Raw genomic sequence first — 19,899 nt, forward strand, 5'->3', positions numbered from 1 at the left:
ATTTTAAACGAATACTACAAACAATAAATAAGTACTATTATATCATTTCATTATTGCTGAATTTTATTTTGCTAAAAAGGTATTTGTGTTAATATCATCTAAGAAATAATATTAATGTTCCTTTACACTTTGAAATCGTCAGATAATATTAGGGACCTATTTTTTGATGTGGCAACTATGCTCTCCGAAATTGTCAAAGCTGTCAGTTAGACGGGTGACTTATTTGTTATTATTTAGAATATTTAGACTCATCATATTTATAATAAAGTGCAACTGTTTACAAAAAAAATCAGGCCAAAATACAGTGTAATTTTAATCTTTTCTAATAGAGGGTTTATTTTAATGCTTAAAATTAAGTAAAATTTGTACGTCTAACTTTAGGGCATAGGATTGTACGTTAACCATTAAGTCGTTTATATCATAATAAATAAACTGAATACAGTTATCCTCATATACCATTGAATTATTGTTTTATTTAGTTAATTGTTACAAAATATGTCTATTATATTGGATAAAATAGTTTTCAAAATTATTTAAAGAAGGTACCTTAACAATTTTTTTATTGATAAATATGGAAGGCTTAAGTCAAAATGAGAAGATTGTTTGGAATTGCTGGGAGGACAAGTCTCCGAGAGACGTCGTTCGTGAAGCAGCAGCTAAGGGGACTCATATCAATCTTGCTATTAAATATCTTAAGGTCAAAAACTCTTGGAGTGAATCAACAGCAAGGGATTGGTTTATGGCAGAGGTATATATTTATGTATAAATATTTAATCTGACAATACATTGTTGCATATCAGTGTTTGTTGTATTGATTTATAATACAGTAACATTATATTGGTTTTCATTTTAATATATATAATAAGTGTTTATTTAAAACCAAGTAAGAATGATTAAGTAAGTTTTTATATAAATTGTAATTGCAGGTTAAAGCATGGACAGTCCAACTATTGATGAGAAAGCAAATATTTAAAGTACTACATATTTTGAATAAGTGTAACATCAATCCCGAGGAACATTTAATGACTCTTGCAAAGTCTTCATCTCAAATTGAATACAGAGATTTCATTGTGGAACATTTACAAAAGCTTACCAAAGACATGAACAGTAATAATATCAGTAAATGGGATGACTTTAAAAGACACTGGAACTTGCTCCGTTACTTAGAAAAATCATTTGAAGTGGATGGTACATTTAAGCAGAATAAAGTTTTCGGTATTGGAAATGATAGGGTTTTTGTTAATGAGACTGAAATCAAAGCTTTGACAATTGAGAAGATAGAGAAATACTCACCGGAATGGAAATGTAAAATAGGAACTGCTCTATTCTTTGATACTTTTGGTAAGTTGTTTATAAATAAGTTAGCAGGTAGCAACCACAAAGCATTGGGAAGTATTGACTGGTGTTGTGTGACCAGAAATAAAGTTCACTGGTCTATAGTAACTATGAGTATACCAACAGATAGAATTTTTATTTAGGCTAAAGATAATAATAGGCTAATTCAGTATGATTTATCGTTATGGGCATTTAACAAAATTACAAACGTTCTTGTAAAACATATTACAATAAAGTTTAAAAGATTAAACACTAGGCTTAGAGTGACATCAAAAAGACAGCTATGTATAAATGGCATATGCTTATGTAAAAAAAATACAGTTATTACATAATCAAAACATTGATTTATAATATTGTTTTGCTACATAATTTATGAATATTTTGTAAAATTATTTCTCTAAACCTTTCTATAAACATCCGGAATGAAGATGAGGCAGGTCACAAAGAAGGAAGTTTTTAATAAATACATTTTTTTTTTAGAATTTTCTCTACTAGATTTGTCATCTCCTGTTCAAATGTGGAATTACTTGGTTGAGCATAATAAATCCATGATTCTTGTTCGATGGATAAATGTTCAGATGTCAGAAGTTGTGCGTGATATGAATGCTCGATATAATTTCTTTAACAACGATAATTTCGTGCAAAAGCTTTTAAATGTCGACACTAGAGGTTTTCAAAATGAAGTGCTCGATACTTTGGACGAAATATTTCGTAAGTGGCCTATTTCTGAAGAAATGATTCAAAAGATAGCCGTATGTGATTGTTTTGAATACACTAAAATGTGTATTTATGATACTCTGTCTTCATATGGAATTATTGTAGAAAAGGAGCGCAAGGATTTGTATCAAATTATTGCTAGATTATCTAGAACTCAAAATCTAAAATTAATTGATGATATTTTTTCTGAATCTTGTGCAACAATGGGTATACAAGAATTTTATTTAGAATTAGCAAAGTATTATGTGAAAAACAAATTGTACAAAGTTCTAACAATTTGCATTGAAGGTCACATATTAGATATTGATTTATCAGAGATAGAACAGGATGCTAGAGATTGTATTGAGCTGTGGTTGTTGTTTAAAAGTATTGAACAAACCTCCGATAGGCAGAGTCATGTTGTGCCGGTTTACAAAACTTGCCAACAAATAGCTAAAGATGATATTGATAATTATATTTCTTCTAACCCACATTTGGTATTAGGGATGATTTTATTGGAAGATAATGCAAATCTATTTGACATATTTACCAAAGAGGAATTTTTACAATTCAAAGACTTTAAATTACCAAATAAAGGCTACAAACGCAAATTACCACATTTACATAATATTTATATGAAACATTCAAGTCAAAATAGTTTGTATGAATGTAAAGACGTAAACGTTTATCAGTTACTTTCTGGATATCGAGGCTTAGACGTATCGAAAATATTCGAATTTCAAATAATAAATATGAACCCAAGTTATCTTATGCCCGATAAAACCGACCGAAGAAGCTTAGGAAGTCTTTTATCGAACGAGGTGGATGTCCCTGGTCTCAAAACACTGTCACAGAAATCAATAGATATGCCCGACTTCGCTAACGAGAAACTCATGAAAAGATATGGATATGATGCAAAATTAAACCACGTATATTATTTGAAACAGTATCGACCTTGTAATGCAAGCCAGGCGTTTGTGTCACAACAATACCAGACATACAATCGTCTACAAGAGAAAAGTATTAAGAGTGCTTGCTGTGAAGCTCATGCGTTAGCTTTACAGAATTGGAACGATCCCGCTATGACAGCTTGCGCGATATCATTCGTTGCGATGATTGGCTGTAATCCCACAAGATGCAGAGTTCATATATCCGCTACTAAAATGATAAAAAGTCATTTGATCAGCCAGAAAGGGTTACCCGAAAATGAAGCTAACAAAGTAATTAACGAATTTATGATAAAACTCATACAAAACAACGATGACACGGCAGCAATTATTCTTTGTTATTTAGAAGAGATCACGCTGTACAGATTGAAAGATATTCAAGAGGTAAAAGGAAAATTTGACATGTCTGTTGTTTTATATGAATCTCAAACAATGATTAAATTTGCAATACTACATAATTTACCTTTGCCAGAAATGCAGTTGAAACAATTCGTCAAAAATAATTCTTGGTTTAATTTCTTGCTTTTTGGAGACGTGTTTAGATATCCGCTTTCACAAATGCTGCAACTATCTCAGGAGTTTGAGAAGAAATCTTATTCAGAACATTTAAAATATATAATGATGCATAGAACAGCAGAAGATGACAAAGAACAGAAGTCAAACTCAAGTAATGGTCAAAGAAGAATTATGAGACTTAATTCAGTTGACACGGTAAGTTAAAGTGGTAATAAAAAGTGAATTTTGGATAGTTATTTCGTTCTATCGAGCTTCGTTTTCGGCAGTTTTTTAAAGTAAATAACTTCTCTATTTTAATTAATGACTATATCCTATATTTGACAAGAGATAAGGGGCATAAGTATCGTTAGTTAGAAGTGTGTCTACGACATTCTAAACATTACAGAGTCCAACCCAAAGTGTGTCGTTCGATTTCCCGTCCAGCGCGTACATGGGCCGTGAGTTATGGGAGGTGGTGGCGGCCTGCCACGGGCCAGAGGACCCGCCCGCCGCCTTGCTGCGAGCCGCTGACGTGTATCGAGAGCCATTGTTGGTGCTCGTTGCCAGTTGCTATGAGGTACCTTTAAGTACATAATAGTATTGCAGAATTTTGTTCGTCGCGTCTTTTATGGACAGTTATTAATACGTTTGTTTAATGTTTTTGTTTCCTTTTAGCCAAACGCTGTGGACGTTTTGTGGGCACACTGGATACTCTCCTCTCTAGAACCAAATGCACGGAGTCGGGAAGCTTTACAAGCCGAAATTGCTCAAAATGTTCCGGCACAACTCTTTCAAAGAGTTGCTGAAATCTGTCTTGCAGAAGGCTACGTTACAACTCTTTATGAATCTATACTTATATTTATGCCGGTAAATATTGTTATAAAAAAATATTTGCTATTTTGTCTTCTGTTATTATTATTTCTGGTAATGCCTCGAAATATTATATTTCGGTGACAGAAAATTTTATATTTAATTTATAGTATATTGGTATTTTATGTACTATTGTTATTTTACAATGCAAATAAAATACTATGACTAAGTTTTACATTAAATTGAATTATTTCAGGAGAGTCCCCTTCAATTTATCACGTCATTTCTATATCGGAGTGTCCGTCTACTCGTTTTTGACTCGGAGACCAAAAAATATTTGTCTAATTTTCTTCTATATTGTCATCGACGATATAGCGTTGATGCAAACGGCTTATCATACGAAATGTCGAAAGAATCACTGCAAAGATTAGCAGTATCTTTAATTAAAATAGCGTTAATTCATAATTTCGATATGGCATTTCATCAAAAAGAATTTCTTAGATGTTTATTTGAAACGCGATTCGCGCAAGATTTTATTGGTAAGTTCAAGTTTAAACATTATTTCCGTTATTGTTATTGATTGTATAGGATGTACTCCATTTTATTATTTTCAGTTCCAACGCCCAATTTTGCAATACTACACGAAATATTTGAAATATCTATGTCAACGTCTACAGTTATGAACATAACAAAAATGCTCCAAGAAGATACGAAAGACTATTTCATTGAGAGCGTTCTGATGTACACGCGCAACAAAAATTATGACGTAGCATTAAAAATAGCGAAACTAGCCGAGTTGCCAGTAGATGATATTTTGATAGCAGAATGGGACAAAAAATGCAATATCATGATATTCAATGAAGAAGCGTCGGTAGATGATGAAGATATTACATACTTCGTAGCTCGATGCAGCGAGGCTTTTAAGGATGCAGGTGTTACCTTACATAAGGCAGTTGATTTCCTTTCCGGTGTTCCTGCTCACATAACAAAGCGAGATCAAAAGTTCTATGCCTACAGAGTTATCATGGGCTGGTTTGAAGAAAACCATGTTTATGGAGAAAAGAGAGAACAGATCGAGCACGAAATGTGGTACTGGTACGCACTGACCGATCCTAATACCACAATATTTCTGAATGATTACCAGTGTACCTTGAAATATATTCTCAACAATCAGAAAGAACCGACAGCGTCCCAAAAAATGGATATGATGTTCGAAGAGAAATCTTTCTCACAGACTTTACACGAGATCGAAGTAGAATCTGACGTGATGAATATCGAGAGAGTTGAAATACTAGAAGAACAGGATGATATCGATCGTTGGCAAAAAACAATTAATAAACTGTTAGAGTTAAAAATTCTGGTGGAAGCATTTCGTCTATCGGTGCTCTTTAAAGTTTCAAACGAATATATGTATAGGATTCCGGCGTGCCCTGTTCAGATAATGCGCACGTGTCTGAGATTAGCCGAGGGGACGTGTTCGCCGTACGAATTACCGCAGGAGTTGCGATTGGTCATTTCTTCTCCCACACTACAAAATAAATTGACTGGTAAGTAATATTTACATTATTTTGTCATAAATGAAAAGTCGTTTTTACGTATATTTTTTTATAATACTTAAACCAAGTATAAGTACACTTAGTATCGAAGAGGTGTATGTAGTTCACGAGTGTGACGTCACAATGTTTTTATTTAAAATCTATATGAGTAGATAATTGATCCTTGTGATCTACAATCTATTCAACAAACAGCAACAGTAGTAATTAGTATTGTTGTGTTCCGGTTGAGTGAGCCAGTGTAACTACAAGCATAAGGACATAAACATCTTCGTTCCCAAAGTTGGTGGCGCGCTGGTGATGTAGGGACTGGTTACTGTATACTTCTTACATCGCCAATATCTATGGGCGGTGGTGACCGCTTAACATCAGGTGGCCTATTTGACCGTCTGCCTACCTATAAAATAAAAAAAATATAAAAAAAAAAATCATGCTCTTGCTCCTTATCATAAACAAACATTGTTATGTTACAAATATTTGTGTCGATTATTACTATTATTATAAATATTATAAATAATACTGGTTCGACACAAGTTTCGGAAGCTTCAGAAACAAGTTTCGAAGAATTAGTTGTGATACAAGAACGTCAGGACGAGGAAGGTGTTCCACACTTGGCTGTGCGGGAAGAAGCGGATCGTCTGTCTGCTTTAGATGCACTTGCCGTTAAAAGTGGCCTCTCTGTTGCTAAACAGGTAAATGATTTAATCTGTTTTCTTATCGTTTCCTACTATTGACATCCTTTCATTTATTAAACATAAATCTGTTCCGAGTCGACAATGTTGAGCTATTATCGATCGCTTTTTATGTAAAATTGAGGAAGAACTGAATTAACCGAGTGTTACGTTCTTAATCTGTCGTATAATGTATTTAGTATCTCTTCGTGTTCAAGTAAAAAACAACAGACCTGATGAATTTACGCGTACCAACCTTATATTGGTTCAAATTCAACAATTTCTGTAATCCGCAAAAACAAAATGAGACATTTGGCCATTTCTTTTTACTTATATTAGTTTATTTAAATATTTTTTTCATTCATAGTTTATATTCTCTTATATTCGATAGAGTAAAGTAAAGACAACGTGATAAAAATCTGCGCTTTTTAAAACATGTTTTTGAAATATAGTATCAATAAGTTATTGGGTTCTTAGGCTAATTGCACGTAATATATTGTACTATTTGCCTTAGAGAGAGGGGATTTAACAATCGCTCCGGGTCACACTTGGCACAAAGGTTGTCCATTGCCATACAACGCGGAAATGCGGCCTGCATTATGGGCAGCTTTGCGTCGGGTGGGAATCGGGAGGGACTATTTTAAAATTTGACTAAAATAATAAAAATTAATAATCTAAATTTAAATCAAATCCTATATAATGATCATGATTTCTTTACGTGGTAAATAAACAGTAAATGAATCACAAGACACCATTATGGCATTATACGTTCATTAATATCATCATTTCATCACTGGTGATATTGAAATATATTACCCATCAATTGAAACTGGGAATATTCAGGGTAATGCTTCTTTCTATTTTATTGGCTGATTGTTTTTAAAACGTATTTTCCAATGATAATAACAATTATTTTGCAGATTGCGAATTACTTTCGCATTGCGCTCCAAATCGGCTGGGACTACTCGTCGGTCTTAAAATACCAAAGCCGTCCGTTGGATTTCATTAACTTGGTGAGCGGCAGAGCCCGCATGTCTCTGGCCAATCTCGTCTTCCGAACTTTCAACATACCATCCAAACAAGTATGCTTAGTATATCTTAATTTAATGTTATATTTCGGTAGAGTTATTAGGTTGAACATTGGACAAATTTTTATTTGATATTAATCTTTACTGACTTCTGTTTGTAGATTGCGGAATATTTATGCCGAGAGATGGTTGCAGCAATTATATCGCCACATTTAGTTAAAACTTCAACATTTCGACAAAAAGAACATTTTCAATACACTCTCTGGGGCTACGTTCTCGATTCTGATATCGAAATGTTCTTGAATATGCGCCCGGATGCTTGCAGCCACATCGGGAGACTCATCCTTGATCACTTGATAGCCTTCCAAAAAATATACAATGCGACAAACGCGGCGAAAATACCCGAAAATGTTTTAGACGATAGTTGCCTCGACGTGGAAACCCTCATAGACGAGGAATACCAAAACGTTGAGGGTGACGAGGTCGAATCGATTTTAACCGAAGAAGGTACACTCATGTCGGCCGAAACCGAATCCGTGTACTCGGTCTCCACCGTTTACACCGCAGGGAACAAAATGTCCCGCGACAGCAGACGAAATTTATTCGACGTGATATCGAGGAGCAACCTCCACATTAGATACGAAATCAAGTCGAACATACGAAAGATCACAAAGGGCGCCAAATTGTCAACGAAACAGGTAACCTTACATTTCGAGAGATTTTTGATAATCTGTATACAAGCCCCTCTTGTGCCGAGCACATAGGATTATCGTTCATATTTCGTCCGTTTTCCAAGGTGAACATAATATCGATCGAGCTGCTGGTGGTCGCGCACGAGTGCTTCTCCTGCGCGTGCGACACGGAGGGCGTGGGCGTGTCGCTGCGGTCGGCGCAGGCGCTGTCGGCGCGCCTGCTGGCGGCGCGCTCGTGGCGCCTCATGGTGCGCCTGCTCACCGGCCTGGCGCGCTACACCGAGTGCGCCTACATACTGCAGGTAGGGTGTCAGCTGGCCACGCTGCCGGTGGCTACTACTAGAATATCAACTGTGAGAACAATTTAGTAGCAATTTAGTTCCTTTTCTTTAAGGCCTTGCGTGACAACCATCAGTTCGAGTTCCTGCTTGGACAGTTCGACTACATGTTGGGTCAACAGCAAGACAAAATCGCTGAATTCAAACACGGCTTACTCGACTTCCTAAAAACTCACTGTCCGGGCGACACGGACACGTATATAATGGTCGCGCTACATTTTAACATGTACGCCGAAGCCGCAAACGTTAAGAAAAAGCAGGCCTTAAACCTGATACACGACCTAGAGAAAATGGCATCAGATGCGACGAAAACTTCTAAGAAAACTCCCCAACCAGTTTGGCATCTCATACACGACAATGTTTCAACGAGATCTCTACTCGAGACTGCGCTGAATCACTGCACGGATGCTTGTGAGTTGTATCTCCAAGGTGGATGTACTGGATTTGCGGGTGAAATGGCGACCCTCGCGCAACAGATCGCGCTTCAAATATCTTTGCTAAATGCATCGCCCACAAGACTCATTCTGAATAGAAGTACAGAGCAGACGTACAACCTCGTCAGTGAATATTTAAGGTATTTGAGTTTTCGAAACGTCATAATAATGATAAAGAATAACCTTCGCTATAGGCCGCAGTAAATTTACTTTGTAGGACTACAATATGCTGTTATAGTGTAGGAATTTTTGAAACGGAGAACATTATAATCCCACAAATGCAGTGCTTGAAAGACGCAAGCAAACTTGCATAACGTCACCATTTTATTTTTTATATTAAATAGGTAGGTAGAGGGATATATCCTGATGGTATATGAGTAGTCAAAACCGCCGATAGACATTGGCGCCGTAAGAAATATTCCTGTAATACATCGCCAATGCGCCACCGACCATGTTAAGTTTTCATAAATATTTTTTTTTAGAGAATAGGAAAGCGGACGAGCGTATGGGCCACCTGATGGTAAGTGGTCACCAACGCCCTTAGACATTGGCATTCTAAGAAATGTTAACCATCGCTTACATAGCCAATGCGCCACCAACCTTGGGAATTAAGATTTTATGTCAAACCGGAACACAACAATATTAAGTACTGCTGTTTTGCAGTAGAATATCTGATGAGTGGGTCGTACCTACCCAGACGAGCTTGCACAAAGCCCTACCACAAGTATATAATGAGTATATATCAAGATATATAAGAGTGGTATAAAGTTTTTTAGTGACATTTAATCATAAACATTTTACGTATAGTTTCATGGAAGGCTTGGTACTTTTATCGAGCGGTGGAGGTTCCATATGGCGGGAGTTGGCATACCGACGCGCTTTGACTAACGACCAGGTCTATATACGAGACATGGCTATCTATAGGCCGGACATCGCGCATGACTTCCTAAATAGGTATGTAATAAGCTAGTTATGTACGGTATAATTATATAAGATGTTTCTCAGCAGTTATGTAAGTAACATGTACATAAGTTCCGCTACTGCGTTCTTCTGCGACACATAAAATGGTGAATAGACTTGGTCCATAATTTACTGCTTTCGAATTTTCTATCAGTGCCTCTAGGTTTCCTTGTGTCGTCTCATCGCTGATCACGAAATAAATTGTAATTTTTTTCCGAATAAATCAGTCATTGACAAACTGATTTAAACCTGCCATCTTCAGTTAAGATATTTAACCTTGATTGAGAATTAATCTTAAAAAAAGTTCACTTATGAAACGTAACCAAAGTTGTTAATCTAAAGAATAATTATATCTAGTTCAAATTTAGAACAATCTCAAGACAAGCCAATAGCATAGGATGTGCGCGCAAAAACAGACACTACCAAATAAAATCCGTGACTTCGCATTAAAAAAAAAAAAAAAAAAATATATATATATATAACCAAAACAACCGTTTTGGTTTTGACAACTCGCAAATAGCCATATTGACTTAAGAAGAGGCAGTTATTTTGACACACGGATAGACACTGTTTATTTATCTGTATAGGTTAAATAATTCCCAATGTTATAGATATAAATCAGAAAAGAAGAAGACTCCGACATCGCAGGCAGCTGTTACGGAACTTCGCACCCTAATTAGATGATATAGGATTAAAATCCGTTAATGTATTAGATCTCAATGTAATTTTCGCATCTAGTTTATTATCCAAAGCGAATTGTGTACCGTGATAATATGTTTATTTTGATAGTATAATAATTTTATATGAAACTATTAAATTTTTATAATTGTTAAGTGTATGTATCGCTGTGATATTCTAAATTGACTCAAAAAAATTATTTTTGTAGTTTGAAATTAAATCTATGTTATTCCTAAATGTTCTTTTATTTCACCTAATCATTGCATTATAAACAAAAACCGTATCGAGCATATGAAATTCTGTTAATTTAACGTTCAATATCTTACAGAAAAACTATAAAACGCTACATAGTCATTTTTGCCTACAAATAAAAAAATAATAAAAACAACTTGAAAAAAATTAAGATTTAAATAGGCGATTTTCTTTTTAATATTTATTACTAGCTTCACCCGCGGCTTCCCTCGCGTTATTTTCATTTTTCGAGTTATTCAGAATTGCTCAATACTCTTATACTTTCTCCAAAAATGAATGATTTTCATTCAAATTTTCGTGCTCTTAATCACTACGTTAGGCGGTTTCAAAAATCCTTTTTCAAAGTACCTTAATGCTAACCTTTTTCATATATCTCATAAGGTTCTGTTTATGGCTTCTATATGTGAGTGGTGGCTCATCGTCCATCGTCCACATTATGAGACAGATTTCTTGAAAAGGGTTGCCCTTTATTTTTTTTATTACAATAGCTCACCACAACTCATAGAGATTTGCACTATAAAAAAAATATAAGCCATCCTTCCCATCCATCGTCAATACACCACCAATCTAGGGAACTAAATTGTTATGTCTCTTGGGCCTGTAGTTACGCAGGCTCATTCGCTCTTCAAATCGGAACACAAAAATACTGAATATATACTAATAAATAAACTAAGCGTAATACTACTCCCTATATCTGTGGTTTGCTCACACCGAAAGATAAACGAAAGGTCCGATTCGTATAATTTAATAAGGAATTTACATGTAGATAATCAACATTTATTATAAAGCTATATAATTCCATTAGGATAAATATCATGGATACGAGTTTCATAATCTTTTGATTCTTCCCGTGTCTTTATTGCGTAATTTGACACATTGAAACAAAAACAGTTATTGTGATTTAACTATAATATTTTGATGTATAGCCTCGCGGACTCTTTAGTGGGTAATACTGAGTATAATATATTTTTGGCCTCATCCATAGTTACTTTTAAAGAAAAAAAATGATACCTTTACATTGTCGCAATTTTAGTAGGATCTTTTTTTTTTTAAAAAAAGCTTATGTTACTTACTGATAATTAGCTTTCTGTCGGTGAAAAAAAGTATTAAAATCAGTTTAGTAGTTTTTTAGTTTATCCATTACGAACAAATATACAAAAAAAATCAAATTTTACCTCTTTATAATATTATAAAGACTTCCTGTATTAGTTTTTTTTTCCAATATCTATAATGTACAGATGTACGGCCTCTTACAATTTTATTATATGTATAGATTTAATTACACATATATTTAATTTTTATATGAATAGTTCTTAAGAAAACAGGTTGTTATTTTGTTCTAGTTTAAAAAATAATAAATTAAAACAACAAATACTTAAAATATATTGTATTATAAATAAGATAAACCCAACACAAAATATTGGCTACATCATCATAAAGAGACAGAATATAAAGCCCTAATTTAGGGTACAAGTGGAAAGAACCTCAGTCCTTCTAATACTCGAACATACAAAGTTAAGTAACACAATTTTATAGTAATATTATAAACAGTTTCATAGAGAAATCCTTCTATATATAAAATTTCAAATGTTACATTTAACAATATAAAGAAAATATGAGATTCGCACCAGTCCAGTGATAAAATATTGTCATTGATGAATTAATAAATAGTTTTATTTTAAATATTATTTCCAGTATAAATTATACTGCATTATAAAAATACGTATACAATGATTTAAATAAATACAATAAATTAAATGATGCAACATTTCAGTAAAAAAAATATACAAATTTCATCTGAGTATTTTATACTTTGTTTGTAAAAAAAAAATAAGTAACAATTTTTAAGTGAACAATCTGTCATATTGTTAAGATAAATTTAAAATAAATTAAGAAATACTAAGTAACATTCTTTAATCTGCAACCACTAAGGCACTACATAAGGTTGTCCAAGCAAAGTAACTTACCGTCCAGCTACACGACTATTATTTTGAAATTATTGTATATAATAAAATTATAAACATACGGACAAATCTATTATGATACGTTCCCGACTCAATACCGATCCAACTTAGACTATTCTGTATTTATTCGGATCGGAACAGGACCGATATGATGTTAAAATGTGAACCGTTATGTTAAAACCATAATTTATGCCAATAGTCGATATTTGAATTCAATATTAGGAAAACGGTTACACGGCAACGATTACGCTTCGATTCGATTGCGATAAAGTGACAATTTGTTAGTAGAATTGGTTTGCAGGTGACTTTAATTTAGACAGATCTTGGGTAATATTATTCTAGGACTCGAGAGCCCATGAAATAAATTCTCAAAAAAGAATATTTTTCATAATATTGTTATATTATTAAAAACCAATAATTGTTTTATTGGATAGGGATTTACTGGGAGAGTCGAATATTTGGATCGTCTTGGATCCAAGTAGATACCAATTAGTTGAATCTTGACTGTCTCGTTGGTTTAAAACAATAAAAAGGTCAGGCCGATAAAAATTTATTGGGATATTCTGCTTAAAAAATCTTATTAACAGCCCGGAGTCTGAAAGTTGGACTGAACTCTTTCCGTTTGTGTTGGATTTGCCGTCTCATCCCGTAGAAAGTGTATCAAGGCTTACTCACACTTGTTCACTATAATAATTGAATCGTTGAATCGTGAACTTGAGAATAGACATTGTGGCCGAAATATGACTAGAGTACATCAATTGTATCATCAGTTCTAGGTCAAAATGATTAAAATAACTTAAAGTTTCTGAAGGCTTACTAAAGCTACTATGTATATTGGGAATCGTCGCGTGTAGCCGGACAGATATAAGAAAATAGGACTGAGTTATCTTTACGGAAATTGGAATGTATATAGTTTACTCTATATTATATACGAGGTAAATGCTGTAACGTACGTTCACGTTTATGCTAGAGTCGAGATATATATTGTTTAATTATTTATCAAGTTCGCTCAATTTGTTCCCGAAGTTTATAATATTAAGTAGATAATAATTGGTGTAGTATAAATTGGATCCAATGTTGGCAAGCTTTTTAAATGTGGGCTACTTAATATATTTACATTAGCTGTGTTCAAAATTAGAATAAAAATATTTTATACCCTAGATAAAATGCCTAATAGGTGCAATTATTAAACTAATATTAACAGTTCATTTATACACTATTATGAAAACAATATGCAAGAAATATCTCCAAATACTTTGTAGTTACATACTAACAGAGAGTAAAATAAAAGTATTTTGTATTTTCTACGTAATTGACACCGGTAACACAGTATCCTACTTCATCTAGTTATTGTACTAAGTGGTATGGTAGCTTCGCGAGTCTTAACATTACGCACACAATAATAATACGCGAATTCAAAATGTTTTTGAAAATAAATTGCTTTTCTCAATTGAGCAAATCAACTTTGAGTTTTCAACTCCACTTAAAGCAACCAACGATTTTGTTTTTATGAAATGAATATAATATCGAAAAATCCAACACTTAAATATGTCAGAACGTTTTTAACGTTTGACCGTACCCTTATATATAAAAAGCCTATATACAATTATATGCAAAATCGTAAGCCTGTTGAATCAATACTAATTTTTTACTCCAAAATATAATATATTCTTATATATTTTATCTTTTCAAACTAACGTCATCACAGTCTTCTCACATTACACCTCCTACGAATGCCATTCTCAGTTTTTATAACTTAAAAACTATGTATATGTTCACTATTTACTTAAGATTATATTTACAGAATTATGTAAAAAAAATAACATTTTGTTGGATTAATATTTCGTATTTAGCTAACTCATGTCATCTTAGTTCTATTTAGTATTATGGGGGAAAAATCATAGTAAATAAATATATAAATGACTGTTTCTACATGTTATATACATTTCTCATCTAATGTTTTAGCTAAGAGAACGTGACATTAAATTTTATTTATATCATATTATTCAAAGTCAGGAATTATAAATTGAAGATAGTTAACTACCTTAATACTAAAACACACAATTTACAATTATTTGATCATAGATAAAAAGATATACAAATTGGAATTTATCGGATTTATAAATGTTGTTTAGAGGTGAATAATTAAACGATGTTATGTCTTCTTCCTTCAATTGTCAAATCAATTATTATAGAAAAAGGTAAATCATTGTTTAACTAAAAACGTTTAAAAGTAAGGCCGTTTTTAATGAGATGGCAAGTGTGTGCGGCAGTTGAATTTAAAGCAATGAACGAGTACACAAACGATGCGAAGATGAAGTGTTAAGAACACTAGTTCAGTAAAAAAATGTACTAAGTAACATTAATTGCACAACAGAATAACTTAGGAATAGCGTTACGTGATACCATTTGAACTGTATTCAGTATAATATTTTTCTGAACGTTTTAACGATTTATCTATTTGAATGAGACTGTCAAAAAAACAAACACAATTGCACAATCGATACTATATAGTCTATATCACTTTTATCCTTGATGAAACCCATAGAACATTTTGGACACTAAGTCTTTTAAGCACATAAATAACTTTATGTCACCTGTAAAGCTATTCTGTAAGAACTTGAAGCTCTAAAAGTAGTCAAATTCGAATATAGAATGAAATATCTGATTTATTTATATTGATATGTATTGTTTATGTTTTTTTATATATCGTATTTGTTTTTATAAATTTATATTCGTAAACGAAGTTTGATTATAACACATTTCGCCATCGAATTCAAGGATCCTTTTCATATTTGATTCTTACAGAATATATCTTACAGTTTCGCTTCTATTCAAAGCAGTCAAAATTCCAGCATAGTTGCAGGTCTAGACGACCTGAGTGACGCGATACGAATGTTTTTCCTCAATTATTGTTTGTATGGTGCGATGTACGTTCTCTGGCAGGTGATCTAAGAGCATCCTAGGCATTACTTGTAATTCCATAAAGTCCTCAGGACACGCCCATCTCATCTCATACGTCGGTTCTTGCGTGCGCACTTTCCTATAAATATGAATAGATATGTTACTTGAAGGTCGTTGAAATATTTTCAAATTTTCATGAATAAACTTCATTTATGTAGTTATTTTATCGTTAAGTTAACACTGGAACCTCATGCATTTATTATTTCAAGCCAATTATTTTTCTTGTCAATATAAATATGATTTAATATGTTTTTAATTACCCTTCTTCATCGGCTTCATTGCTATTTTCAGACATGTGATGAATGAAAATATTATTAATAAAATAATTGAAAGCAAAACAAATGAAACGTATATACTGTATTGTCATTAGAAGCAACTGTTTTTGCAAAATTTCACCTCGGTCGGCTGGATGGAAATCGGATAAGATTCAGTTACAAGATTTGACATGTGTGAGCGGCTCATACATACATACACATTAACATACAATCTTGTATAAAGAACATTTTCCAATACAATAACAAATATTATAAGTCTCTTTAGAAAGATTTGAAAGAAACTAACTTTTCAATTCCCATGCGCTTTCGACGTGCGATGTGTAGGATCCTGCCGGGAGTGAAAAGCCGCGCAGAGGAAAACCGACGCGCGAACACGTTCCTCGAAACTAGCGCTGCCTCCTGGAAACATTTCGAGGGGGGCATGGAGGGGTAAAAACCAAAGTGGTAACTATAAATTTTTCGTTTGCAGTTTGGTGTTTCTTTTGAAATAAAAAAATAAAACTCTTTTTTTGTAAATTAATTAAATTCCTTGTAAATTTTAAAATACAAATTTATTTATATTCGTTTTATAAAAAAGCAAAGCCAAAAAGCATTGTGTTATTAGGCATAGTTAATAAAAAAGCAATAAAATAACAGATACAACACATAAACAAATTACCATCATTTTATTGTATTAATTTATTACGGGTTAATCGAAGTTGAATATTGTCTACAAAGAATCGTTTCTATTTCGTTACTTTAATATTGTCGTCACTCCCTCCCATTATACAAATTATTGACGTTATTTTATTATAATTAAATTATATCATTATCAAATAAATAATTAATGTCAAATAAAGTATTATAGTTTTAAATATAAAAGTTATTGTTTAAAACAATTCATCATTTTCATATGTATTGTGTTACATACAACAGTTTTGTTGAGAGTTGAGTGAAAAGTAAGTAAAATAACAGACTGTGAATGTCCCACAGCCTGGCTAAGGCCTCCTCTCTCATTGAGAAGATTTGGAGCTTATTGTGGAATAAGCTCCAAATCCACGCTGCTCCAATGCGGTGAAATAAGCCGCGATATTATTAGCACAAGATTAATTAAATAAAATAATGTTACGTGTATGAAATAGATACATATTCCATTTTATTAAAAACTGCTTCAAATAATTTGAGTACCTAAACCTAAGCTTTGAAATGCTGTTAATCGAAAATTTAAATTTTGTTTATTGTTGATAAGTATGTATTTAAATGAAATATAAATTGTATTTTAACAATAAGTTGTTTTTATTTAAATATTTGTACCGTTTCTTGTAAAATGAAATATGTTTATAGTTTTGCTTGAAACAAATGATAAAAATTTAGCAAGCTTGTTTGATGTAAGGTGTATGATATGATGGTCTCAAAACAGAGGTGTATAAAAGTGTTATAAAAGTTATCTTATTTTTACTTCTAAACTTTGAGTAAAAACTAGAAGCTCATGTAGGTAATTTTTTATTTATTTATAATAATAATTAATTGAATATGTAGTTTGAATAGTATTAGTTTTTATAAAGCTCCATTTCTGAGAATATATGCTCGATCACTTAAGAACAAGGCGAACACAGCTCTTGGTACAGATGTGGGTCATGAATCCAACAATGCGGTGAGTCCCAAGCAGACGCTCACGGCACACTCGTAAATTGGTAAAATCTCAACTGACAGCACTCACGGTGGACACGCCCTGTACGAGCAGCGCGTCGGAGTCGTCAGAGTTGTTCGCCTCCAGGTCCTCGGGCCGGCGCCACGTGGACTCCAGATCGCGCGCCGGCACGCCGAACAGCGCGTAGCCGAACCCGTTCAGCATTATTCGGTACTGGGGTATTAATATATTTAATTATAAGGCGATCGTTGGGAATTAAAATTTAATGAATAATTGAAAAAATCTAATTTAAAACATTTCACAAGTATAAAGCGATTTTACCTTTGGCAGTTTAGTAGCGTGTATCGTCTGTATTACTTTTGTTCTCAGGTTTTCTATGCTGTGAACACTGAGCCTCATCACTAAATCATCTCCTACTCCGATCGTCATAACGAAACTCTCTGTAAATCTTGCCGCTTCACGACTTATTAATCCCGCTGAAAACCAAGTAAATTACATTTATTCAAATAGTAGATTAGTTTTGTACGTTCTGTTGAATGTTTATTTCACAATAACATTTTCTAATACAAACCACGTCAAAATTCTTAATTAATTAAAATAAATTATATTTTCTTATTAAAGAGTGTTGTGAAATATTTTCCGTATTCCGTTACAGCCTGTGATTGTCCCACTGCTGAGATAAAGGCCTCCTCTCCCTTTTTTTGAGAAGAAGGTTTGGAGCTTATTCCACCACGCTGCTCCAGTGCGGGTTGGTAGAATAAACATGTGGCAGAATTTCAGTGAAATTAGACACATGCAGGTTTCCTCACGATGTTTTCCTTCACCGTAAAGCACGAGATAAATTATAATCACAAATTAAGCACATGAAAATTCAGTGCTGCTTGCCTGGGTTTGAACCCACAATCATCGGTTAAGATTCACGCGTTCTTACCACTGGGCCATCTCGGCTAATGTTTGAAATATTTAGATTGTAACAAAATTACCTGGTGTTGAAAATGCAAACACTTTGAGGTGTGGGTATTTTGGTCTTAATTTTAATGCGACTAATACTGCTACTCCCGCACCAAGGCTGTGACCTGAAATTGTTGAAAATACAGTCTATTATAAAATTATTATTTTATACACATATCTACGTAAGAGATCTTATGGTCTTTTAATATGACAATAATGGATGTTTAACCGGTTAAGGGCTAGTCAGTTTTGTTTAGTAGCTGTTGTTTTATTAGAAGCAACCAAAAATAGAAATAAATTTAAATATATTTTTCAAATCAATAATGTAAATGTTACCTGTTAAAACTAAATCATAATGCGGGAACTGTGCGAACGCTCTGTCGAGAACAGGGAGGAGGCGTCTTAGCATTTTAGCTGCTCCCATAGACATTCCCTTGTGTGCTGCCGTATCTTCTGGCAATCCTGATTTTGTTAAAAAATGTTGAATTTATTTAAAAAAATAACTTAGAGTCCTAATGATGACACGACTCTCGTCGAAGATCGAAAATATATATAAAAAAATATAACTTTTATAAACTTTTGAGTAAACATTAAAAATAAAATATGGTATAACTATTACAATATTAGGAATTATTACTTATCAAAAAGGTTTATTTATCTTTACTAACCGTGATTGAAAACGTCTGTGATATTTCATCTTTAATTTTTAATTCTTGATTTAAATTATGTAACAACAAGTACAAAGGTAGTAGTAGTTATTACTAATTGTAAAATTGATAAAATTAATATGTTCCTTCATTTTCTTTCATTTAACAATCAAACAAAATAAGTACCGTCAGCCTCAAACTTTTCAGATCCGGCCGTAAAATCCGTAAAGATGTCTCTCAAAGATATGGATCCCCGCACTGCCACCACTATACTCTCTCTATCGTGGTCCGATATCACACAGAATGGCAACTGGAAAAATAAAACGGCAAAACTTTATGTTACAAACTTCGTTACTTAGCCGGAACGATCGTTGAATGGATTCTCAAATTGAGTTACGGTCCGAGAATTCATGGAACAAAAGGTCGCCATTAAGGGCTGAGTGGATTCACTCGTACTAGATAGAACAAGTTATACCCTAAGTAAATCCGAACGTCAGTAAATGCTTACGAAGTATATGTTCGTTAGATATTTGAATATGAATTCTAGTCTTAATATCACTTTATATGATATCATAATCG

The 19,899-nt window shown here is 33.3% G+C and overlaps 2 protein-coding genes across 7 annotated transcripts in view; one reads left to right on the plus strand and one right to left on the minus strand.

Moving 5' to 3' along the window:
- The first annotated feature begins 220 nt into the window (after positions 1-220).
- On the plus strand, positions 221-10,852 carry LOC126770278 (spatacsin). Its single transcript, XM_050489576.1, has 14 exons — positions 221-748; positions 927-1,341; positions 1,816-3,689; positions 3,880-4,050; positions 4,149-4,340; positions 4,540-4,822; positions 4,898-5,830; positions 6,371-6,528; positions 7,428-7,589; positions 7,697-8,233; positions 8,332-8,529; positions 8,622-9,139; positions 9,807-9,953; positions 10,571-10,852. The coding sequence occupies exons 1-14, from the start codon at positions 572-574 to the stop codon at positions 10,641-10,643; spliced, it is 5,838 nt and encodes a 1,945-aa protein (XP_050345533.1). The 5' UTR covers positions 221-571; the 3' UTR covers positions 10,644-10,852.
- Positions 10,853-12,261: 1,409 nt separating this feature from the next.
- LOC126770291 (diacylglycerol lipase-beta) overlaps positions 12,262-19,899 on the minus strand; it is a 66,274-nt gene continuing 58,636 nt past the window's right edge. For 3 of the 6 annotated variants that reach the window (XM_050489626.1, XM_050489627.1, XM_050489625.1), the window contains exons 8-15: positions 19,507-19,630; positions 19,010-19,135; positions 18,706-18,798; positions 18,044-18,198; positions 17,783-17,935; positions 16,379-16,491; positions 16,078-16,098; positions 12,262-15,896 (exon numbers count right to left, since the gene is read on the minus strand). In XM_050489626.1, the coding sequence (XP_050345583.1) occupies positions 15,722-15,896; positions 16,078-16,098; positions 16,379-16,491; positions 17,783-17,935; positions 18,044-18,198; positions 18,706-18,798; positions 19,010-19,135; positions 19,507-19,630 (960 nt within the window). In that variant the 3' untranslated portion in view covers positions 12,262-15,721. The remainder of the gene's footprint in view (positions 15,897-16,077; positions 16,099-16,378; positions 16,492-17,782; positions 17,936-18,043; positions 18,199-18,705; positions 18,799-19,009; positions 19,136-19,506; positions 19,631-19,899) is intronic. The other 3 variants (XM_050489628.1, XM_050489629.1, XM_050489630.1) reach the window with 3 other exon arrangements.

The sequence above is a fragment of the Nymphalis io genome, chromosome 8 (genome assembly GCF_905147045.1).
Source record: "Nymphalis io chromosome 8, ilAglIoxx1.1, whole genome shotgun sequence".
Taxonomy (NCBI): Eukaryota; Metazoa; Arthropoda; class Insecta; order Lepidoptera; family Nymphalidae; genus Nymphalis; species Nymphalis io.